We start from the raw sequence: 20203 nt of genomic DNA, 5'->3' as shown, positions 1-20203 counted from the left end.
GAAAGCCAGGAAGAGAGGGAGAACGGAATAATTAACTCTACCAGCAAATAAACCAGCGATTTCAGCTATGAGGAGAAAGGGCATAAGTTGCAGTTTCTGCCTATCTTAGCAGGTTCCCATTTACTACCATAGAATCAAAGCTGGAAGGGGCCATACAGGGCATCTGGTTTCAGCCTTTACTTGTTATATTGTGCAGATGCCTGTAAGTGTTATTATGCTGAAGTACTGATATTGTTTTCTTTTGGACATGGCAATATAATATTGTAGTGTTGCAATGATAATTTAAGCAGTTCTCTGAATTCCCAAGGGTACTATTACTTCAGGTCCACCCATTCCCACATCTAACAAGAAAATATAACAAGAGTTGCACTTACCTGTAACTGTTATTCATTAAGTGATCTACTATGCAGTCACACTTCTGGGATTTGTGCAGGCACTGTTCTGCCTCAATAGATGCTTCTAAAGCCGTAGGGGTGTTCTCCTTTCTGACCAGCTTTCCTGCCAAAATAGCCACATGATAAGAGGGGACAGTGTCCAGCAACACTGAGGAGGAAGGAGGGACTAGTGGTACAAAATTCAGGGGGGTCAAGCTTGAAGGCCTGTGAAACCAGGGTCATGCTGCATTCAGCAAATGAATTTGGATGTTGTTTACTTTTAATACAGTTTTGCTAGGGACACAGGGAAATCAGAGAACAGTAAAACAGTTGTAGCTCAGACTATCTGCTTGCTGCACCTTTCTGCAAAGTTGACTTCAACATGGCTGACCACCTGCTAATTCAGCAGATGCTGTTCAACTCATTAACCAAACCAGTAGTGAAACAAGATGAGACCATCAAGTGAAGCTGATGGCTCCTACAGTAATTGCCAGGTTCCTCTCCTAATGGACAGTTATTTCCACCAGCCTGTTTCCATCTTCATTTCCGTTCACATACTACCATAGTTTTGTCTGCTCAGATAGATTTGCAGTGGGATAACCCTGTTAGTATGTTGTAGAGACAAAATAAAACAACCTTTCATTTTCTTCTCCATTTCTCTCCCTCTTTTCCATACTTTCCCCCTCCTTCATTATTGTCTTTTCTTTTCGTAATTTGCCTTCATTTCTCTCTTCTCTAACTTCTACTTTTTTATGTCCCTTTATTCTCCAGTCTTGGTCTGTTCTCTTATTTAGACTTAGACTTGGTTCCGTCTGTGCAACTAGGTACATTGACAATGAGCATTCTCTAATAATTGCAGTTGGCTGCGATGAGTTCAACTTCATCCCATGAGATGCGAGCATTGTTTAGATCTTCTTTAAGGGTCTTCCATGGTCTACGTTGTGTTTGCTTTCCTCCAGATTAGTGTTTCCCAACCTTTTCGAGGTCAGGGTCCCCTTGACCTCACTCTTCATATCTCACGATACCCCTGCCGCCACCCTCCACCTTCCCCTCCCATTGCCCCTGCTTGCCACACCCCCCACCTTCCCCTCCCAGGGTGAAGGGAAGCACTGGGGGTGGTGGTGGCTGCTGGCCTTGTGGCAGGCCCTGCCCCATAGGCCAGCTCCATGTCCTAGCTGGCGCCGGTGGGAGACACCACAAAAATGAGGGGAGCGGCAGTAGTGTTGCCGCGGTACCCCTGGGACATGCTCATGGCACCCCAGGGTACCACAGTACCCTGGTTGAGAATGGCTGCTCCAGATGGTACCCATCACATCGTTGTCTTCGGATGATGGTGACCTGGTAGACGTAGGATGTTCCCAGCAAAATGCAATCAACACTCTGTCACAATGTCCTGCAGCCTCCATGTACCACTTCTGCACAGAATGTCCTTGTTTGTAATGCGGTCACAGTAAGTGACTCCAAGAAACTTGCAAAGGCACCGCTGCTGGGTTATTCTTGCGATGGTCTTCCATGTTTCATTGGCGTAAATTGCAGTTGGTACGATGATGGTGCTGAAGATTCATCTATTCTCATCCCCATAGTATAGCAGCAAAATAGTTTTAATATTGTGAACAAAAGATGGAGAATTAATATTTTCCTATGATCTAGCAAAGTAATAAAACATTGTTTCCCCTCTTACCCTTTATATGCATTGTAATGGAACGTTAATCTATGGTAAAAACCATAGAGAGGAGGATAATTCCTGGAGTGACACCGTATTGTGTTAACGTTGCATCTGGGTTGTTGCTGGAAGTGATAGCAAGATGGTGGTGCTGTGCAATTACACTCTCCCCCAACCTGCATTTCCTCACTACCACCACTTCACAGGGGGTGGGGGGTGCTTCCTGCAGGGTCTTGCCTGGTATAAGTAGGCAAATGGCACCCCTACTTGCTGGCTCAAAATAGGTTGGACCCACTCCCTTAAAGTCTATCATTTGTTCTGTAACTCCTTCAGGGATAATGGGGGAGGAGAACTGTTTAACATGGAAGGAGTACTTTTATCACAATGCCACTGAGCAGTCCTAAGCAGGTCTCCATAAAATTCTGCCCAAGTCTACTCAACAAGGCTTACTCCCTGGAAAAACTTTTTAGGTTTGCACTGTATGTCTTATTTCTTTACTAGAACAGGTAGCATACCTTATTTGGTTTGCATTTCTAGTTCATTGACATTGGCTTCTCAGATCTATCAAGGAGTTTCATGAATTATTTATATGCTGCCAACAGACAATACTAAAAAAGACTTCCCGGAAAAAATGCCAGCATCTAAACAATCTCTTAAAATTCTAGGAAAACAAATATTAAATATTGACTTTTCACATTGATGTTCATTTCCACCAGCAGGTGCTGCTCTTTCCTTATTGTAAATGTACCAAAAATGGGAGGATCCCTGAACCTTTTCCTGGTGAAACTTCCGTATTGCTGAACATGGGTTTGCATAAACAAGCAGACTTTGTAACTTAATAATCTTAAATGCAGCTTTCTCTAGGATGTTGTGGGTCTCATAAGAAAGCAGCTTTATAAAAAAAGTTTCCTTGAAAACAGTAAAGGGACAGATGGCCCATATTTAGTTAGGATACATTAAACACATTTGTGCAAGTGCAGAACAACAGTTTTTCGTGGATGTCAGCCTCCTGAAGGAAGTGTTTGTCTTCTGCATTCTAAAGAACTAAACTGTGATTTTTTTTCTTCAAGCACAGGAACCTCAACAATGGAGCCAGGTATGTAGAGGTCAGAGAATTACAGATCGCCTTCAGTAAAATAATCTCATGGAATGGGATTAAATAAATTTTCTAAACCGTATGTAGGATTGCCGCCATTGTTAATTTCATGTTGAAGAATCTTTAATTTCATGTCAAAGAATTTTGAAAAAAAGTGGGGAGAGGGGATAAAGGTTATTTAGACAGTTGACTTTATGAGGGCCATTAAAAACAAAATGATTTTTTTAAAACATCTGGTTTTGACCGATATGGAGATGGAATTTATCTTACATAAATAAATTTATATTGCATCTTACCCATTTGTTAGGGTACAATTAATCTCACAAAGCAAGTTTTCGCACAGAGGCTGACCTAGTAAGATCTGAAGAGAGGACTAGATCCATATAGATTGTGACTGGTGCAATTGTCACAGTTCCAGGGACAATTGTTTTGTTCCTGGACAATTGTTTTTGTTATTTTTGTTCCAGCGACAAAAATGATTCTTGAACAAATCAGTTCACGTGTTACTTTTTCAGTTATAGGCACAGGAATCGCTTGCGGAAGTGGTTGTGTGGCTAGAAAGATCATAGGGAAATTCACCCTGTTTTTGAATATTTTGCCAAGTATTTATGTGGCAAATACATCAATAGCTTATTTCTATGACCCTTTAAAAACAGACCAGTACATCTAACAATGAAGGCTGTTTGCATTAGATTACAGGGAGAAATACCAAGATCATATTAGAAGGAAATACCAAGTGCTGGAAGATGCGACTGCTTGCCAGCGGACCCATGTGCATTTAAATGGAAGGCACCTTCAGCTGATTGCTGCAAGTGAAGAGGAAGGAGAAGATGAAAGGATAAGGAGGCAATGGAGACATACAGGGATCATCTCCAATCAAAGTTCTGCTGTTGGTCTGGATGCTCTGTTTGAGACAGGCTGTGCCAGCCCTCAGACAGTTGTGCTGCTGGGAGTGGCTGGGGTTGGAAAAACCACACTAGCAAGACAGATCATGCTAGACTGGGCATCTGGAAAACTATTTCAGGAAAGATTTGACTACATTTTCTACCTGAGCTGTAGACAAATGATTCGTGTTTTGGAGGAGACTAGTTTGATTGACTTAATCATAAATAAAGACCTTGAGCTAAGTCCGGGTGAAACAATAAAAGAATTTCTGAAGCTCCCAGGGAAACTGCTTTTTGTCATTGATGGATTTGATGAAGTGAATGATTTAACTAAGCAGCAGGGTGACGGCCTGAGCATTGACCCATGCAAGAAGAAGCCAGTGGGAGTCATACTGAGTAATTTATTATGCAAAACTCTCCTTCCTGAATCCTCCTTATTAATCATGACCAGGCCAACAGCTTTGGAAACCCTTGAGAATTGTTTGCAGTCTCCTTGCTATGCAGAACTCCTGGGGTTTTCCAAGGAGGGCAGAGAGGAATATTTCCATAAATTCTTTGGGAATAAAGAATTAGCAAAGGAAGCTCTGGATTACACTGAGAGGAGTGAGGCACTTTTGGTCATGTCTTATGTTCCTAGAATATGCTGGATCATGTGTACTGCATTGAGATACCAGCTACACCAAGAAAAAGTCCAAGAAGATCTACCACAAATTTCTGAAACCCTCACTTCAGTATACATACTATATCTCTCCTATCTGATTGGGTCCTTCAGCAGTAACTCAGAGCTAACAAATCTGAGGGGACTTTGCTCACTGGCTGCACATGGAATCTGGAATAAAAAAACATTGTTTAAGGAAGAAGAAATCAAGAAGCAATGTACCTCTCAGTTTGATTCTCTTCCTTTCCTGTTGAACGAAAATCTTTTCCAGAAAGACTTTGATAGTGAAGGTTCATATAGGTTCATCCACCTTAGCATTCAACAGTTTTTTACAGCTTTGTTTTATGTTTTCCTTTTCAACAGTGAATCCAATGACTCTGACGCTTCTGATACCAGAATGTTGCTGGAAAGCTGTAGTAAAGACCAAGGGGATTTTAACTTGACAGTACAATTACTCTTTGGCCTTTTAAATGGTAAAACGGTGAAGTATGTGAAAAAACAATTGGGATGGAAAGTTTCATCTACAATTAAGACTGATTTATTAGAGTGGCTTAAAACAGACACACGGATAAACTTAGTGTATCCAAACTATGAGCCACTGAAGCGTTTTCATTATTTGTATGAGATCCAGGAGGAGGATTTTGTTAAATGTGCACTAGATCTTATGACTGAACTAACACTGGAAAAGCTGAAACTCACTCCAGTAGATCAAGTGGCTCTCGCTTTTTGTGTAAAGAACTGCTTAAATTTGAAGACACTTTCCCTGTATAGGTGCTTTTTAGTGAAGGACCATGAAGTAGAACCACTTCTGAGGCTTCAAAGTTGGCCGTGCAAGTAAGTAATATTAAATTTGTTAACATTGATCAACTTTTTATATTGTATTGTTGAAGGCTTTCACGACCGAATTCAACTGGTTGTGGTGGGTTTTTCGGGTTGTGTGACCGTGGTCTGGTAGATAACGTGGTTAGAAACAAGATCTACCAGACCATGGCCACACAACCCAAAAAAACCACCACAACCAACTTTTTATATTGTTGCTTTTCCTATTTTTTATAATGAAGATTAATAAGTGGGTTCCGTAAATTGCTGGAGCTTTTATGCTGGTTTTCCTCAGCTTTTTTCAAATTTTCAAGGTTTTGTGTTTGCAGATAGTGATTTGAGCTTTGGGAGAGAAGGCGGTATGGTGTAACTTGATCTTGTCGGATCTCAGAAGCTAAGTAGGGTCAGTGCTTGGAAGAGAGAAGACCAAGGAAGACTCTGAAAAGGAAGGCATTGGCAAAGCACCTCTGTTTCTCACTTGCCTGAAAACACCTTGCTGGGGACAACAGAAGTCAGCTGCTCCTTGACAGCATGTCACACATGCACAACTTGATCTTGCTACTGCTTGTGGTTTCTGATGGCTGTAGGGATGGGTCCCAGGGGAAGTTCTAGAGATGCAGAATTTTCACTAAACTGTAACTCCTTGGAAATAATAAAAGTAGAAATAATAAAAGTTGAATGTCTTTAAACTCATTAGATAAGGATTAAGAATGTTTGCTGTCTATGGCCCCTTCCACACAAGCAGAATAATGCACTTTCAATCCACTTTCAATGCACTTTGCAGCTGGATTTTACTGTGCGGAATAGCAAAATCCACTTGCAAACAATTGTGAAAGTGGATTGAAAGTCCATTATTCTGCATGTGCGGAAGGGGTCTTAGTAAGAAATAGCAGGAACTTCATAGACTAAGTGCATTCTTTTTAATTAATAAAGTGTTGGGTAATTAATAAGAAACATGTATTTCATCTATAAAGCTTTTATTTGAAAAAGAGAATGTGAACATGGGGAAAACTTTACTATCTTTTTAGGCCATGTGAGAAGACTCAGAAGTGCTCAGCAATTTACCTTCTCTGCCAAACATTGAAGGATCCAAGTAGTAAAATAAAGAAACTAGAGTAAGCCATTATTATTTTTCTTTCTTTCTCTAACCAATAACCAACCCCCTGTTCTATTTATTGCAAGAAATACTTAAATATATTCATTCAGTTAGAATATCTCAGTGGAATCAAGTATTTTCATAACAATATCTAATGTGGGTTAAAGCTTACCCATATTTCGGTCTGGGTGAAAGGGACCCCCTAAATTTCAGACCCCCTAAATCTATGCTGGAGGTGAGGAGACAATCATGGGGAAAGCAGTGCATGATCAGGGATACAGTGTATAACGGAATATGCGGAGATCCTTTTTCCCTATCCCAGAAATAACATCCCATAGGGTGATTTGCAGGGCATAGCTGCCATTGCTCTTTAAAAAAAAACATTTGAAAATTTATTGTCATGGATTTCCAAGCTTCATATATATTGTGACCCACAACGGTATCACACAGTGTTCACAGGGGAAACCAGCACAATTTAGTGGTATTTAGAAATTGGGCAGATGGGGCTGTTATTTCCTGTTTGGCACTTTCATTCTCTGCAGATTTGATGGCTGCAAGTTCACAGATGTTTGCTGTGCAGATCTCGCCACTGTTCTCTGTACCAACCAGAAGCTGACAGAATTAGACTTGCAGATGACCGCCGTGAAAGATTCAGGGGTCAGTTTGTTATGTGAAGGACTGAGTCATCCAAACTGCAGACTGGAGAAACTAGGGTAAGCATTTTTTTAAAAAACCCTCTTTCTGGGTTCATTCTCAATAGAATGTGAGAATATTGATGAGTATAACTGTTATGCCGCCACAGAAGCCATTGTTATTTTCTCATTAAGCATCAGTTTCTCTATAGTTTTAATGATTTTAGTTCCTTGTATAGTCTTCTAAGGGAGGGAATTTTTAGTGGACCCTATCCCTTCAAGAAATCTCACTAGAGACAGTCTTCCTGTTATTACCCAGTAATCCTCCTGTTTAGTCAGTCAGTCAGTCTAAGGTGCCAAGTGTAGTTGGAAGGGTGCAATGTATGTTACGTCCAAGGTGTATAGAGATAGCATAAATTTAAGGTGTACAGAAAGTTGAATCCAGATAAAGAGCACTCAAGGAACCCAGAAGAAACACAGACAAAATGGACTTTCTTGGACGCAGTCCAACCAGAAGCTGACAGAATTAGACTTGCAGATGACCGCCGTGAAAGATTCAGGGGTCAGTTTGTTATGTGAAGGACTGAGTCATCCAAACTGCATACTGGAGAAACTGGTTGCTTTTATCACTGATAACTCGCAGTCCAAGAAAGGACAAAAGTCTCAAGCTTCAAACTGTTCCAGTCAAGCAAGTACTTTATTTTATTAAGACCCTGGGAGGAGTTAGGGGCTTAATTATTCTAAGCAATAAATCTTGGTTTTGAACTGTTACACCTTTCTTGTGTGTCGCCCACTCTGTTCCACCCAAGAACAGGGCACCTTTAGATTGTTTTACTTGGGGGACAACAATAACATCAGTTCTGTTGATATGTTTAAAACACCTTCTTTTGGTATTTCCCTCTGAGCTGATGGTCCATACCTAATAAGTTTGTGTTTTTTCAGTTTCTGCCGCAAATGATCCTAAAAGTTTATGATATTCTTTTCTCTTTCTTGTGACTGTCTTGTGAACTTTAAAGATGTCTTGGGGAAAACCTGTGTATATAATTTCCACTCTCATAACCATAGGTGGAATTCAGAATAAGCCTGAAATGTTTAGAAAAATAACCTTCTTTTTTTAAGTCTTTGTTTTGTGCTTGTGACATGTATCTTTCTGGAATGTGGAATACTTTTTCATTAGGTCATTTCTTGTTCACTTTTCTGTGGTAGTGGTGGGCCTGCATCTGTAGGGACCTGTGCTCTTAGTTAGAATCCCACACTTGGCCATTATATAATAGGGCATTTTTTTTCTTATTCTATACTTCCCGTAACTGCAGAGCTTGCTGTTTAAAAAATCAAACAATTTAATCAGCTAAGATGGTTCTTCATTTCATAGTTCTAAGTAGTGTCCAGCATGATAATAAGACAAGTTGAGTGCAAAATTCTTTCATACTAAACTATAGCTATCATGTGTGGCATATGAGCTTGTTAACTAACATATTTTCAAACAAAGGGCCCACAGATATAATTTTCAGTAGCCACATTAGGTTGTTGATTTGGATTGGGAAATTCTTGGAGATTTTGGGTGGAACCTGGGGAGAGTGGGGTTTGGGAGTGGGAAGGACTTCAGTATAGGAGTCCCAGCCTCCAAATGGGGAAACCCCAGAATTAAAATTCGTCTCCAGACTACAGAGATCACTTCCCCTAGAGAAAATGGATGTTTTGGAGGGTGGACTTTGTAGCACTGTACCCCACTGAGGTCCCTGTCCTACCTAGGCTCAACTCCCAAACCTCCAGGAGTTTTCTGGATCTGGTAACCATATCCCTCCAGCCACATCGGTGGCCAGGAGACCTGACAATCCTACTTCAGCAGGTTCTAATGCCATTGAGAACAACTTCCAAAGTAGCCAATAGTTTACTAACAAGTTATCAGTGATAAAAGCAACCAGTAAAATCCATTGAGTCCCTAAAGGTTTTAATCAGTGAATATAAAAACAACCACCAATCCTCAGATCCAAGATTTGTCAAGTGCTTGGCTATGTCTTTTGCTTTGCACTGTTTAATAATAGCCATTTTCTCCAGGGGAACTGATCATGGTTGCCTGGAGACCTGTTGGAATTCTGGGAGATCCCCAGCCACTACCTGTTGGTTGGCAACCCTATATAAATATATTGAGAAGTGTGTACTGTTTATAATATTTTGGTAAATAAGGAATAATATTTTGGTGAACAAAGACAAAAACATGTGGAGGAGGGGGGAGAATCAAATTCCATGCTGCATTATCCTAAAATATTCTCTCCCTTTCAGATTATGGGATTGTGAATTTACCCATGTTTCTTGTGGTAATCTCTCTACCGTTCTCAGTACCAGTCAGACACTGAAAGAGCTGCAACTGGGTTATAATTCTTTCTTTGGAGATCAAGGAGTTCAGCTGCTGTGTGAGGGGCTGAAGCATGCAAACTGTAATCTGCAGAGCCTGGGGTGAGTAGCAAGGTGGCTTCCTTTGTGTAGGCAACTTGGTAATGAATGGTAGATAAGGAGGACATGCAGAGACATTGGCCCTTTCTGCACTGCAACAATGCCGATGCATCCCCCCGGGACTGTTCGCATGGACGGTCCCGGGAGTGCAGCAGGCGGCAGGTGCCGTCACCGAACGCCTACCTTGTCTCCTGGCTTCCAGCTCATCGCAGAAGCCAGGGGACACGCCCCCGCAGCCTGGAGTGACGGCTCTGGAGTCGCAGGCCAGGGGGGCATATCCCCTGGCCTCTGTGACAAGCCAGAAGCCAGGAGACTAGGTAGGTGTTCAGGAAAGGGGGGGAAGGCGCCTTCCAGCCGCTGCTATTCGCACGGCAGCAGTTGGAAGCCGCTGTTTCCGAAATACCTTGCTCAGGGAGCAAGGTTCGGAAACAGCGGCTTAGCGCCACTCGGGGGTTGCGAGGCAGCAGCCGTGCGAACCCCTCCCCAGGGACGCTGTTTTTAGCGTCCCTGGGACGCTGTATTCCACCCGTCCGGAAACAGCCATTGAGACTATTTGTCACTGACAATTGCTGTATTCTTTTTTCCCAGACGATGATTTCTGTGCATCTCATTTGTAAAACAACAGTTCTCAAGATGACCTTTTTCTTTTCTCCCTTATTATTTATTCGTGTACATTTGTATACATTGCAAAACAAATAAATTCTTATGTTCTTAGTTCAACTTCTAACTGAATACACTCAATAACTTTAAACCACTCAGACCTTAGTAAATCAAAGTTCTTATTCCTTTGAAGAGATGTAAATTTTAGCATAAGATAACTTTCTTCACTTTATTGAGCCATTCACCAACTTCAGGCATCTCCTTTGATTTCCAAATAAAACACACTGCAGTAATTAAACACAAAGGTATATCTCAAAACTTCATTGGAACTCTTGGTATATAATTCAATAGCAAACATTCTGGATTATTTTCTGTGGTCTTTTCCAAACCAACACGGACCAAGAAAGCAACCTTTTTCCAATGGGAAACAGCTTTTGGACAAAAATACCACATGTGGATAAAATCAGCTGATTCTGCATTACAATACCAGCAAAATCCAAAATTCTACACTTTGGCACTTGTTATTAGCATTAAATATAACTGATGAATCATTTTCTATAGATTTTACAATGTAATTCAAACAAATAGAACTAGATCCAGATGATAAAGATGATAAATCCAGATGATAAAGCGAAGAGCTCCAAGCGGACCTTGATAAATTAGATGAGTGGGCTCAGAAATGGCAAATGCAGTTCAATGTAGCAAAATGTAAAGTGATGCACATAGGTGCAAAAAATCCAAACTTCACATACACGCTACAGGGGTCAGTGCTATCAGTCACAGACCAGGAAAGGGATTTAGGCGTCTTAGTTGATAGTTCCATGGGAATGTCAACTCAATGCATGGCAGCTGTGAAAAAGGCAAACTCTATGCTGGGGATCATTAGAAAAGGAATTGATAATAAAACTGCAAAGATTGTCATGCCCTTATATAAAGCAGTGGTGCGACCGCACTTGGAGTACTGTGTCCAGTTCTGGTCGCCGCATCTCAAAAAGGATATTGAGGAGATAGAAAAAGTGCAGAGAAGGGCAACAAGGATGATTGAGGGACTGGAGCACCTCCCTATGAGGAGAGGCTGCAGCGTTTGGGACTCTTTAGTTTGGAGAGGAGGCGGCTGAGGGGGGATATGATTGAAGTCTACAAAATTATGCATGGGGTAGAAAATGTTGACAGAGAGACATTTTTCTCTCTTTCTCACAATACTAGAACCAGGGGGCATTCATTGAAAATGCTGGGGGGAAGAATTAGGACTAATAAAAGGAAACACTTCTTCACGCAACGTGTGATTGGTGTTTGGAATATGCTGCCACAGAAGGTGGTGATGGCCACAAACCTTTATAGCTTTAAAAGGGGCTTGGACAGATTTATGGAGGAGAAGTCGATTTATGGCTACCAATCTTGATCCTCTTTGATCTTAGATTGCAAATGCCTTAACAGACCAGGTGATCGGGAGCAACAGCCACAGAAGGCCATTGCGTTCACATCCTACATGTGAGCTCCCAAAGGCACCTGGTGGGCCACTGCGAGTAGCAGAGAGCTGGACTAGATGGACTTTGGTCTGATCCAGCTGGCTTGTTCTTATGTTCTTATTTCCAAAGATTTTTCCTAATCTTTGGAGTGCCTCATAAAAATGTCCTAACTGATATTTTGATTTCTGCTCACTCAATTACTAATTCAATCAGGGTATTTAAATTAGTCCATAATGACTGCCAAATTGCAGCTGGGCTGCATCATGGTAGGCTTTTAAGTTAGGAATACCAAGACCGAACATGGGGTCTTTTCCCACTTACCTTAAGCCCCGTGCTACTCTCCTCAAGTAGCGCGGGGTCCCGGAGCACTCCCCACGACAGGGGCGGCGACAGTGCAGCCGGCCCAACGCTGCCGCTGTCGCACCCCCTCAGCACGCGGCATCCCTGGCGCTGGAGAAAACTGTGCCTTTTGATGACCCCGCACAGAGCGCGGGGTCATGGGGACGCCCGGGCATGCGCCAGGGATACCTCGCGCTGAGAGCAGCGCGCAGCATAGGGGGGGATCGGGGTGAGTGAGGAAACGCCCATGGATCACTTTGATTGACCTGGCAGCAATCTACCTTTGGTCTTCTGGCATTCCAGATAAACACTCTTAATATTCTTTGCTACTCCTTCAGTGTTTTATCTGCAATTACCATTGAGATAATCATTAGAAGATAAGTTAATTTAGGAAAAATCATTGAGGATAGAAAAATACCTTTTTCTTTCAAATTGATTGGTTGCCACCTTTATGCCAAAACATACACAGCTCTACCTGGCTTATCCTCATAAGTGACATGAATAGGGTTGACAGCTCTATACTCTGTTCAACAAAAAGAACTCAGTGCGGTCATGCATGCTCTAGGATGTCAGAGCAGTGTGCACCCACCTTGTAAAGAAGTGCAGATTCTCTGGCAACATTTTACAATTTTATTTCAGTGCTGCTTCTGTCAAAACCATTATTATCTTCACTGGCCAACATAACACTTTGATAAAAGAAGGGTATGGAGCAATCTGCATTTTGGTAACAGTCAAGTGGATAGATGTTTCAGGGGTAGGAAAGTGGTACGTATCCTTTCTGAAGAAAACTCCATATGCCTGTCCTCAAAAGATCTATGATTTCCTTTCTCAGAATAAGTAAACAGACTTGGGTAGCAGCAGAACATAGTTGGACATGAGTTTGTTTGGCTCTCCTCTATTTTAAAGGAAATTGCTATGAAAGTAGCCGTAACTGGTCAACGAAGAAGTTCCCTATTTCAGTAGATTTGTGTGGGGAAAAATGAAAGCAAGCTCTGACATAGTAGGAAAGGTATAAGGCAGCAGCTGCGCCCTTGCCTGTACCACAATGCAAGTCAAGGCAAGACCCCCTGATTGTAGTGAGAAATATTTAAAAAGCACATGATCTTTGTATCCGAAAAAAGTAATGATTTCCCACTCTTTTTCTGTGTAGGCTGGAACACTGCAATCTCACTGCTGCCAGCTGTCGGGATCTTGCCTCTGTTCTTGGCACCAGCCAAACCCTGATGAAACTGAACCTGGAAAACAACCAGCTGGGAGATGCAGGAGTAAAGGTGTTGTGTGAGGGGCTGAAACACCCAAAGTGCAAACTGCAAACTTTATTGTAAGTGTGACCTGAATACTTTCAGGCTGGAATACTTGGATTGCTTAAACTAAAATAGACTTTTGTATATTAGCAGGCTTGAAGGTCATGGGTTTGAGGATTCGTGCTTGTATCAGGGCTTTATTCATTTTGATTAGGACTAATTCACTGTTCAAAAATACAGGTGTTCAAAATGTGGCCTTACCTTGCTCACAATATTTGTTTGCAATGCTGTTTAGCTGACTACTTGATTTGATTTCTTCCATGATTTGCTTGCCATTCAAAGTGAACACCATTTTAACTAGTTTTGTGTCTGTGCAGGGACAGTGTTCAGCACAGTGGTTTGATCAAGTAGTACTGGATTGCTTGGATTATGTGTGACCCAAGGTCAATGTTAGACACGTTATCATAGAAAATCAACTGTATTGGGTGGATATGCTGCCTGGTACCTGTATAGCAGTGGCGTATTTGCCTAGAGACAAGGGGATACCCCTAGGGACAAGGGGATACCCCTTGTCCCTGGGCGCCACTAATCTGGTCACGTGGCAGTGCAAAATCCCCCCACACACACACATGACCAGGAAGACGGCAAGTCAGTAGGTAATCTTCGAGCACCCTCGATCCCACCCATGTCAATAACATGGGCAGGGTCGAGGGCGCCCGGCTGCTGCCACCCCCCACCGCCATGATGCCCCCCTTACTCCCGGCTCCCAGCAGGCAGTCCCTTTTGCCTTCCCCTCCGGGACTGCCGTCCCCGGCCTCCAAGAGCTGCTTTTATAAGCACTGAGGCCAGGGGTGGGGCTTGGGAAGGCATGGCCATGCCCCAAGGGTGGAGTGGGGGCATGGCCATGCCCACTGAGCCCCGCCCCTCAGCCACAGTGCTTATAAAAGCAGCTCTTGGAGGCTGGGGATGGCAGTCTCTTCTGGCCTCCTCGTAGGGGAGGGCAGAAGGGACTGCCAGCTGGGAGCAAGTGGGGCGGGGGGGACAGCAGCCGGGCATGCTCAACCCTGCCCATGTTGATGACAACATGGGCAGGGTTGACTACCGGCAGCCGGGAGGGGAGCTGCTGGCTGCCTGGGAGCTGGGAGGGGGGCAGCAGCCGGGCTGGGGGGGGGGCTGAGCCCCACCTTGCCCCCAGGTGCGGGGGGGCGGCACCCGGAGACAATTTGTCTCCGCATGCCATTTCCCCCCGATACATCTCTGTTGTGTAGTTAATGGCGTTTGTTAGTTGATGGCATAATCATCCTGGTGGAGACTCAGACTTGTCTATCGTAGTACAGTCAGTTGCCAAGGACTACCATGTTACTCCACTTAACACAAACAAGCATGTCTGGCTTTGAGAGTCTGCCAGAGAGACAAAAATAGGCATTAGGACAACAGGCCAGACCATTTCTCTCACCTCAACAAGATTATTTTTTGCTGTCAAATCACGCCTGATTTATGATGAAACTATGAAATATTCGAAGGTGGTTTTCTATTGCCTGCCTCTGTGTAGCAATGCTCATGTTCTGTGGTTGTTTCCCATCTAAATAATGGCCAGGGCCAGTCCTCCTTAGCTTCTGAGATCTGATGAGATCAGTCTAGCCTGGACTACGACAACCCCAAAAGGCACATCTGCTGTAATTTTAATTTCCGTTGTATATGTTGGACTGATGGGGAAAGCAGTGCAAGAATGTGCATATGCAAAGTTTAACCCAAAACATTTGCACAATCACCAAGTCAGCCATGCAACATAGACAAGGCTAGAATAGAGAGAGCCCAACAGCAAGAGGATGACAGGCCAGGCCAGCTGGGTTTTATGGGTTTCTTGGTGGCCTGTCACTATTCAAGGTATTGCGGAGTTAATTCCAAATAAAGAGGCCATTTGTATTTTTTTGAGAGGCACAGTGACTTAGAAGCTTGGCAAACCCACTCTTATAATCAACAAAAGCAAGATAATCAACAAAAGCAAGATTATAATTAGCCAAAGTGAAGGCAGTTCGAAAACCTATGGCCAAAAGAAAGGACTCTTCTTAACAGCAATAACAACACAAAATAAAAAGGTGTACTGAGAGGTTATGCTATGCAAGTGAAAAGCAAACAAGGAGAAATAAATCAAACAATTCTAATGCCTCTTGTTCAATTTTTCCCTTGTGTTAGGTCAGCTGACCTAACAGTCCAGCACCCACAGGCTCCATGGGTACATATATCCCTTCAGTGACACTCATTGTTTCTTGCATGGATCCAAAGGAAATGTCCAGGCCAATTCACATGCTTTCTTTTGGACTTTCTATTGGATATGTTCCTAGAGTTGCCTGGAGGAAACTTAATTATCAGGTCACGTTTTAGATTGGGATCATTTCATACAGGGAGAAGGGGTTTAAACCTTCTCCCCTGTATCTTCTTCCCATTTTGAAATAGCATTGGCAAGCTACTGTTTGCCCTGTTTGAGAAGCGTAACAATCACCAGAGAAAAGAGTTTGATGGCTGGTCTGGTCTTTTTTTCCCATTTCCTTTGTTCATTCACCATTATATTAAGGTATCATGTAGTAGTGCACTGCCGACCCAGCAGTGCCGTAGTAGAACGTTGGGACGCCGACGGACCTGCGGCCTTGCCGGTCGCATCGCACCCCCACTCCTCATCCCCCATGAGTCACGGGTCGTGAACTGTCTGGCTCAATCACCGGGCGCAGGGACAATGATCTTGGCCCCAGGTGAGGATTAGGCTCAGACGCGTACGCTCCTCTCCGCACGTAGCCAGATGAGATCATGCATCACCTGATGATCTCCTCGACCTCCCGCCTCCCGAACTCCCCAGTCCTCCCTCCTACACGCCCCCGATAGAGTAACAATAAAAGGTGCCAGGAACCGGCAGGCGGGAGACTCGCTAGGAACACGGACCTCCGGTCTCCCGCCGCTGGCTTATCTCCACCAGATGTTATCTCCGCCTCGTCTTCGTTTGTACGCTGACCGCGTGGGTCGACGCTGGTGCCGAAACCCGGAATCCTCTAACCTCCACTCTGCTCACCGCCGCCTGGGGAAGGGTCAGCGATACCGGTCCGCTGGATCGGCGCATCCAGGGACCACCGCTTCGCATCGCCTGTCCTCTGATCGGGCGTATCCAGAGACATCGCCCTAGGACACTCTCTCGTCCGGACACGGAACACCGGTGAGTATGGGAGCTTGCAAAAGCAGGGCTTATGACAAGCACGCTGGACAAACTGAAAGCGCTAACTAAATGCGCAGGGGTCCCTCGGTGAAGAGAAGGGAGCTGGCGCGAAATTGGTTGAGAGGGAGATTGAAGCTCAGTGTCCATATGGTACCCAGAGGGGGGGACATTAGAATCTTAAGCGACTGGGAAAACATCGGGCGCATTCCCTTCAAGCGACAGAGCCTCGCTACCGATGTCGCTGCTACTGACGCGGGAGACAATGTTTTGTCGCCATCAGCCTGCAGACTCTACGCTCCCTTTGCTGTAGAAAATTTTTTCCTCCTTTCGATCTTTCTTCACCTTCAATTTCAACCCCGGAATTTTCTCTATCCACTAAGCCTTGGACGCCTGTCCTCCTTCTGCCCCCTCGCCCCTTTTCCTTCACCCATTTCGAATCCCTCTGCTGCTCAGTCCGCCTCCCTCCCCTTGCTCCGCTTTCATTTTCCGAAGTTTCACTGCACCTCCTACTGGCTACGCCATCGCAATGGCGCCGGTTTCAAAACTCGCAGAGAACGATATTAGCCACTTCCATCTGCAGAAGAAAGAAACCCTGACGGAAGACGATGCCGGAGCATTCCCAGACCATTGTGCCCCGGCCCACTTCACAGATACTGGAGGAGGATGGCATAGTTCGGCTGGTTGCTCGAAAATCGCCTTCGCTTGAGCTATAATATTCTCACCGGAAGCTCCGCAGCAATGCGGACGTAGGAGTCACTAGTTCCCTACGTGAGAGGCATGCTGGAAGCCATCGCAGAAGGGAACCACCTTAATGGTTCCAGATGACTGGAAAACCACCTTTCGCATGCTCCTGGAGCCCCGCGCAGTTTGTGGTCTGGGAAAGTGAAGTTCCGGCCAGCAATGTTTCTCAACAGAGCAGCCACCTTCTGGCGGCGCCTACACCGGGCCGGCCAGCTTTTACGGTTTCGGACATGCTTTTGCCAACCCAACGATCAGATTGTCCTGCCTGAGGCCACCCCTTACGGTCGCTTCTGAGTGCTCTTTCTATAAGGCATTTATCAAAGTCCCCAATGCCGCCAGCCAACCCAGAGTTTCTTCCTCCATCCGCAAAACCCCAAGAGCCCTATGCTGAATTTGTAAACAGGCTCCAGGAAGCCAAGTAGGCAGGTAGATAGCGAGGAGGTTCGCAAAACGAGCCCCTCATGCGCCGGGCAAAGGGAGAACGCTTCCATGGAGTGCCGCGAGGGCAATCAATGGCTCTAGGCAAAAATCCTGAACTAGCCGACATGCTTAAGGCTTGCCAGGACATTGGGTCCTCCGCCCACCAAGCTAGCCTCCTCCTCCGCCGCAGCACTTCTCCACCGCAGGAGACAGTCTCTACAGGATGACTGCTTTTAACTGGCGCAGACCCTCGGACACTTCCGGCGGAGTGTAGGCAGCCCGGTGGGGGGGCCTTACAACCCTCGATGGGAGGGAGGGTCCTCCCCAGGAGGAGAAGGCCACCTAAAACCCGTGTGCCCACGCTTGCCAGAAGGGCTTCCCATTGGAGAGACGACTCGCCCGCCGGGAAACTCCTCACCGGGCGTCTCCCTCAGCCCAGGACCAAGGAGGAGAGTACCAGAGCAGACCCAAACGCCAAGGCCCCTGCCAAAACCACCCCCCTCTCGTGGCATTCTCGCCACATGCACTCTGTAGCCCATCTCCCTTTGGGTTCCCCACGAGGTTCTTGTCGCCCCAACTCAGTATGACGAGCCCATCCCTACCGGGACAATTGGGCTGGTGCTGCCAAAGCGCCTCTGCCGCTGAACAGGGACTGTTCATCGCCCCTCGAGTGATCGACTCCACGCACTGAAGTGACCCATCCACCTCCAGGTCTGGAACAAACATCCCACAGGAGCTGCCTCGGCTGGAGCCAGCTGCGCCAGTTGATTCTTTCTGTCTTCCCATGCGCTGCCTCAGCGCTGCACTCCCCAATAAAGGCTACATGCAGCTCCCAGCAGCCAACATGGCAAGCAGCGCCTACACCACCGCCGCGAGCGTGGAGACGCTTTCTATCGAGCTCCCTGCCCATATCTGGAGCTCGCCATAGAAGGATGTAAGTTCAAGGGCCTCGGTGGACACCGGGCGCTGATGTTACCGCCATCAGAGCAGCCGAAAGTGGCTCCGCCACTCAGTGGCTCTAATCGCAGTGCTTGCCCGCCCATCTGGGGTGGGGAGACAAACCGCGAGACGGAGCATCCGCCCGGCCACGGTCAACAGCCCAGGACTTGAGCGCAGCCTGCCAGTCCGCCTTCCCATCGCTTCTAGATATCCATGTCAATCTCTGGGAAGAGGACCTCGCGAGTCAGGTAAAAAACGGTAACTCTGGTTTGGGGACGGGTAGAGCCTTACAGGTCACAGCTGATCCCAATCTTACCCTCCGAAATTATTTTCTTTCTAACTCCCACAGGAAAAACTGTTTCCCTCTCCCTCCTCTTTCTCCTTCTATTTTTTTCTCTCGGACTCAGTAGAGGCGGAGGGCCAATTGGCTGACTGGCCCTCCCTGGATTAAAATCTGGCCCCGCCCCGGGATACCGCGAGCACTGTCAGACAGGCTCCCCAGTTAGGTGCTCGGCCGCGACTACAAATTCACCCATAAACCGCTTGGGCACCCCAACAAGCTGTTGCTCTCCGGTTTTCTGGACTCTATTCAGTTCCCTGGCCGAGGTCGTTTCCTTAAGGAGCCGCCCTCGGCGGGCGGCAATTCCCCAGATAATCTCGGGATCACAAAAATCTAGCACCATCCAGCTTCCTGCATTAGCCACCTCAAGGTCACGTGTAAGTGCAACTCCCTTGCAGAAAGAAACCCCCCCCTTCCTTTCTCCTTTGTAGGTGTGCTGCAGGAATTTGCCTCTAATTGCCTGGATTGCTTCATTCCCTCGATGCACTCCATCCCCCCCAAAAGGTGCTCCCTAAAGCCCCCTTTGTGTTGCTGGATTAAGCATGCATACCCACAATCCCCCCAGAACTCGCCTCTTCGTTCTCTTCTCCCTCGGTAGGCTCGACCCTCGCCTTTGACGCACTCCCCTGATGACGCCTCTGAAGCCATCACTCCCACCAGGGTCGCCACCTCCTGCCCTCCCCTGGTCAAAACAACTAAAGAAAGAGGAGGTAGGGAGCCCCCAGTGTGAGGGAGTTGCATTAGAAGCAACCTTCACAGGCTGCAAAACAAGCCTCCCTCCTTCCCATATTAAATCTAAACACTAACTCTCTACACTTCAATCCTCGATCCCAATCTCTCCCGCCATCCGGCTTTCTAGAATCTGAGCCTGGATGGAACCGGCCCCCCCCGTAACCTTTCCGGGAAAGGGGTGTGTGTGTTTCAGTCCCTCTTCCTACAGGTTCCCGTGGACTCCTCGGGACTTCGCCATGACAGGGCCAACCCATGGAATGGCGCCAGGAGGAAACCAACCTCCCATCCCCGGAGATGGAACGCGATCTCTCTAGAGGATCCCGCCCAGCTTATCCCCGACAGGAACGGCCGTCAGCCAACGCCCCAAAGACCCGGAATAATGACCTGGGGAGACGCCAAGGCGCACTCACTCAGCCAGGCTCCTAGCTGCTGCTGGGCGCCAGCAAGACCACCCCGAGATCGCCGAGAACCTCTGTGCCGCTTTGCCATCATCACCAC

General features: G+C 45.9%; 1 protein-coding gene across 1 annotated transcript in view; it reads left to right on the top strand.

The window, feature by feature from the left end:
* The first annotated feature begins 2848 nt into the window (after positions 1–2848).
* LOC125427275 (NACHT, LRR and PYD domains-containing protein 12-like) overlaps positions 2849–20203 on the top strand; it is a 31868-nt gene continuing 14513 nt past the window's right edge. Inside the window, exons 1-6 of the mRNA XM_048486474.1 lie at positions 2849–3133; positions 3826–5509; positions 6523–6609; positions 7133–7303; positions 9506–9679; positions 13235–13405. Of these exons, the coding sequence (XP_048342431.1) occupies positions 3124–3133; positions 3826–5509; positions 6523–6609; positions 7133–7303; positions 9506–9679; positions 13235–13405 (2297 nt within the window). The 5' untranslated portion in view covers positions 2849–3123. The remainder of the gene's footprint in view (positions 3134–3825; positions 5510–6522; positions 6610–7132; positions 7304–9505; positions 9680–13234; positions 13406–20203) is intronic.

This window comes from Sphaerodactylus townsendi, linkage group LG02 (assembly GCF_021028975.2).
Source record: "Sphaerodactylus townsendi isolate TG3544 linkage group LG02, MPM_Stown_v2.3, whole genome shotgun sequence".
Taxonomy (NCBI): Eukaryota; Metazoa; Chordata; class Lepidosauria; order Squamata; family Sphaerodactylidae; genus Sphaerodactylus; species Sphaerodactylus townsendi.
Note: the sequence above shows the minus strand (reverse complement) of the source record. Positions and strands in the feature narration are given on the sequence as shown.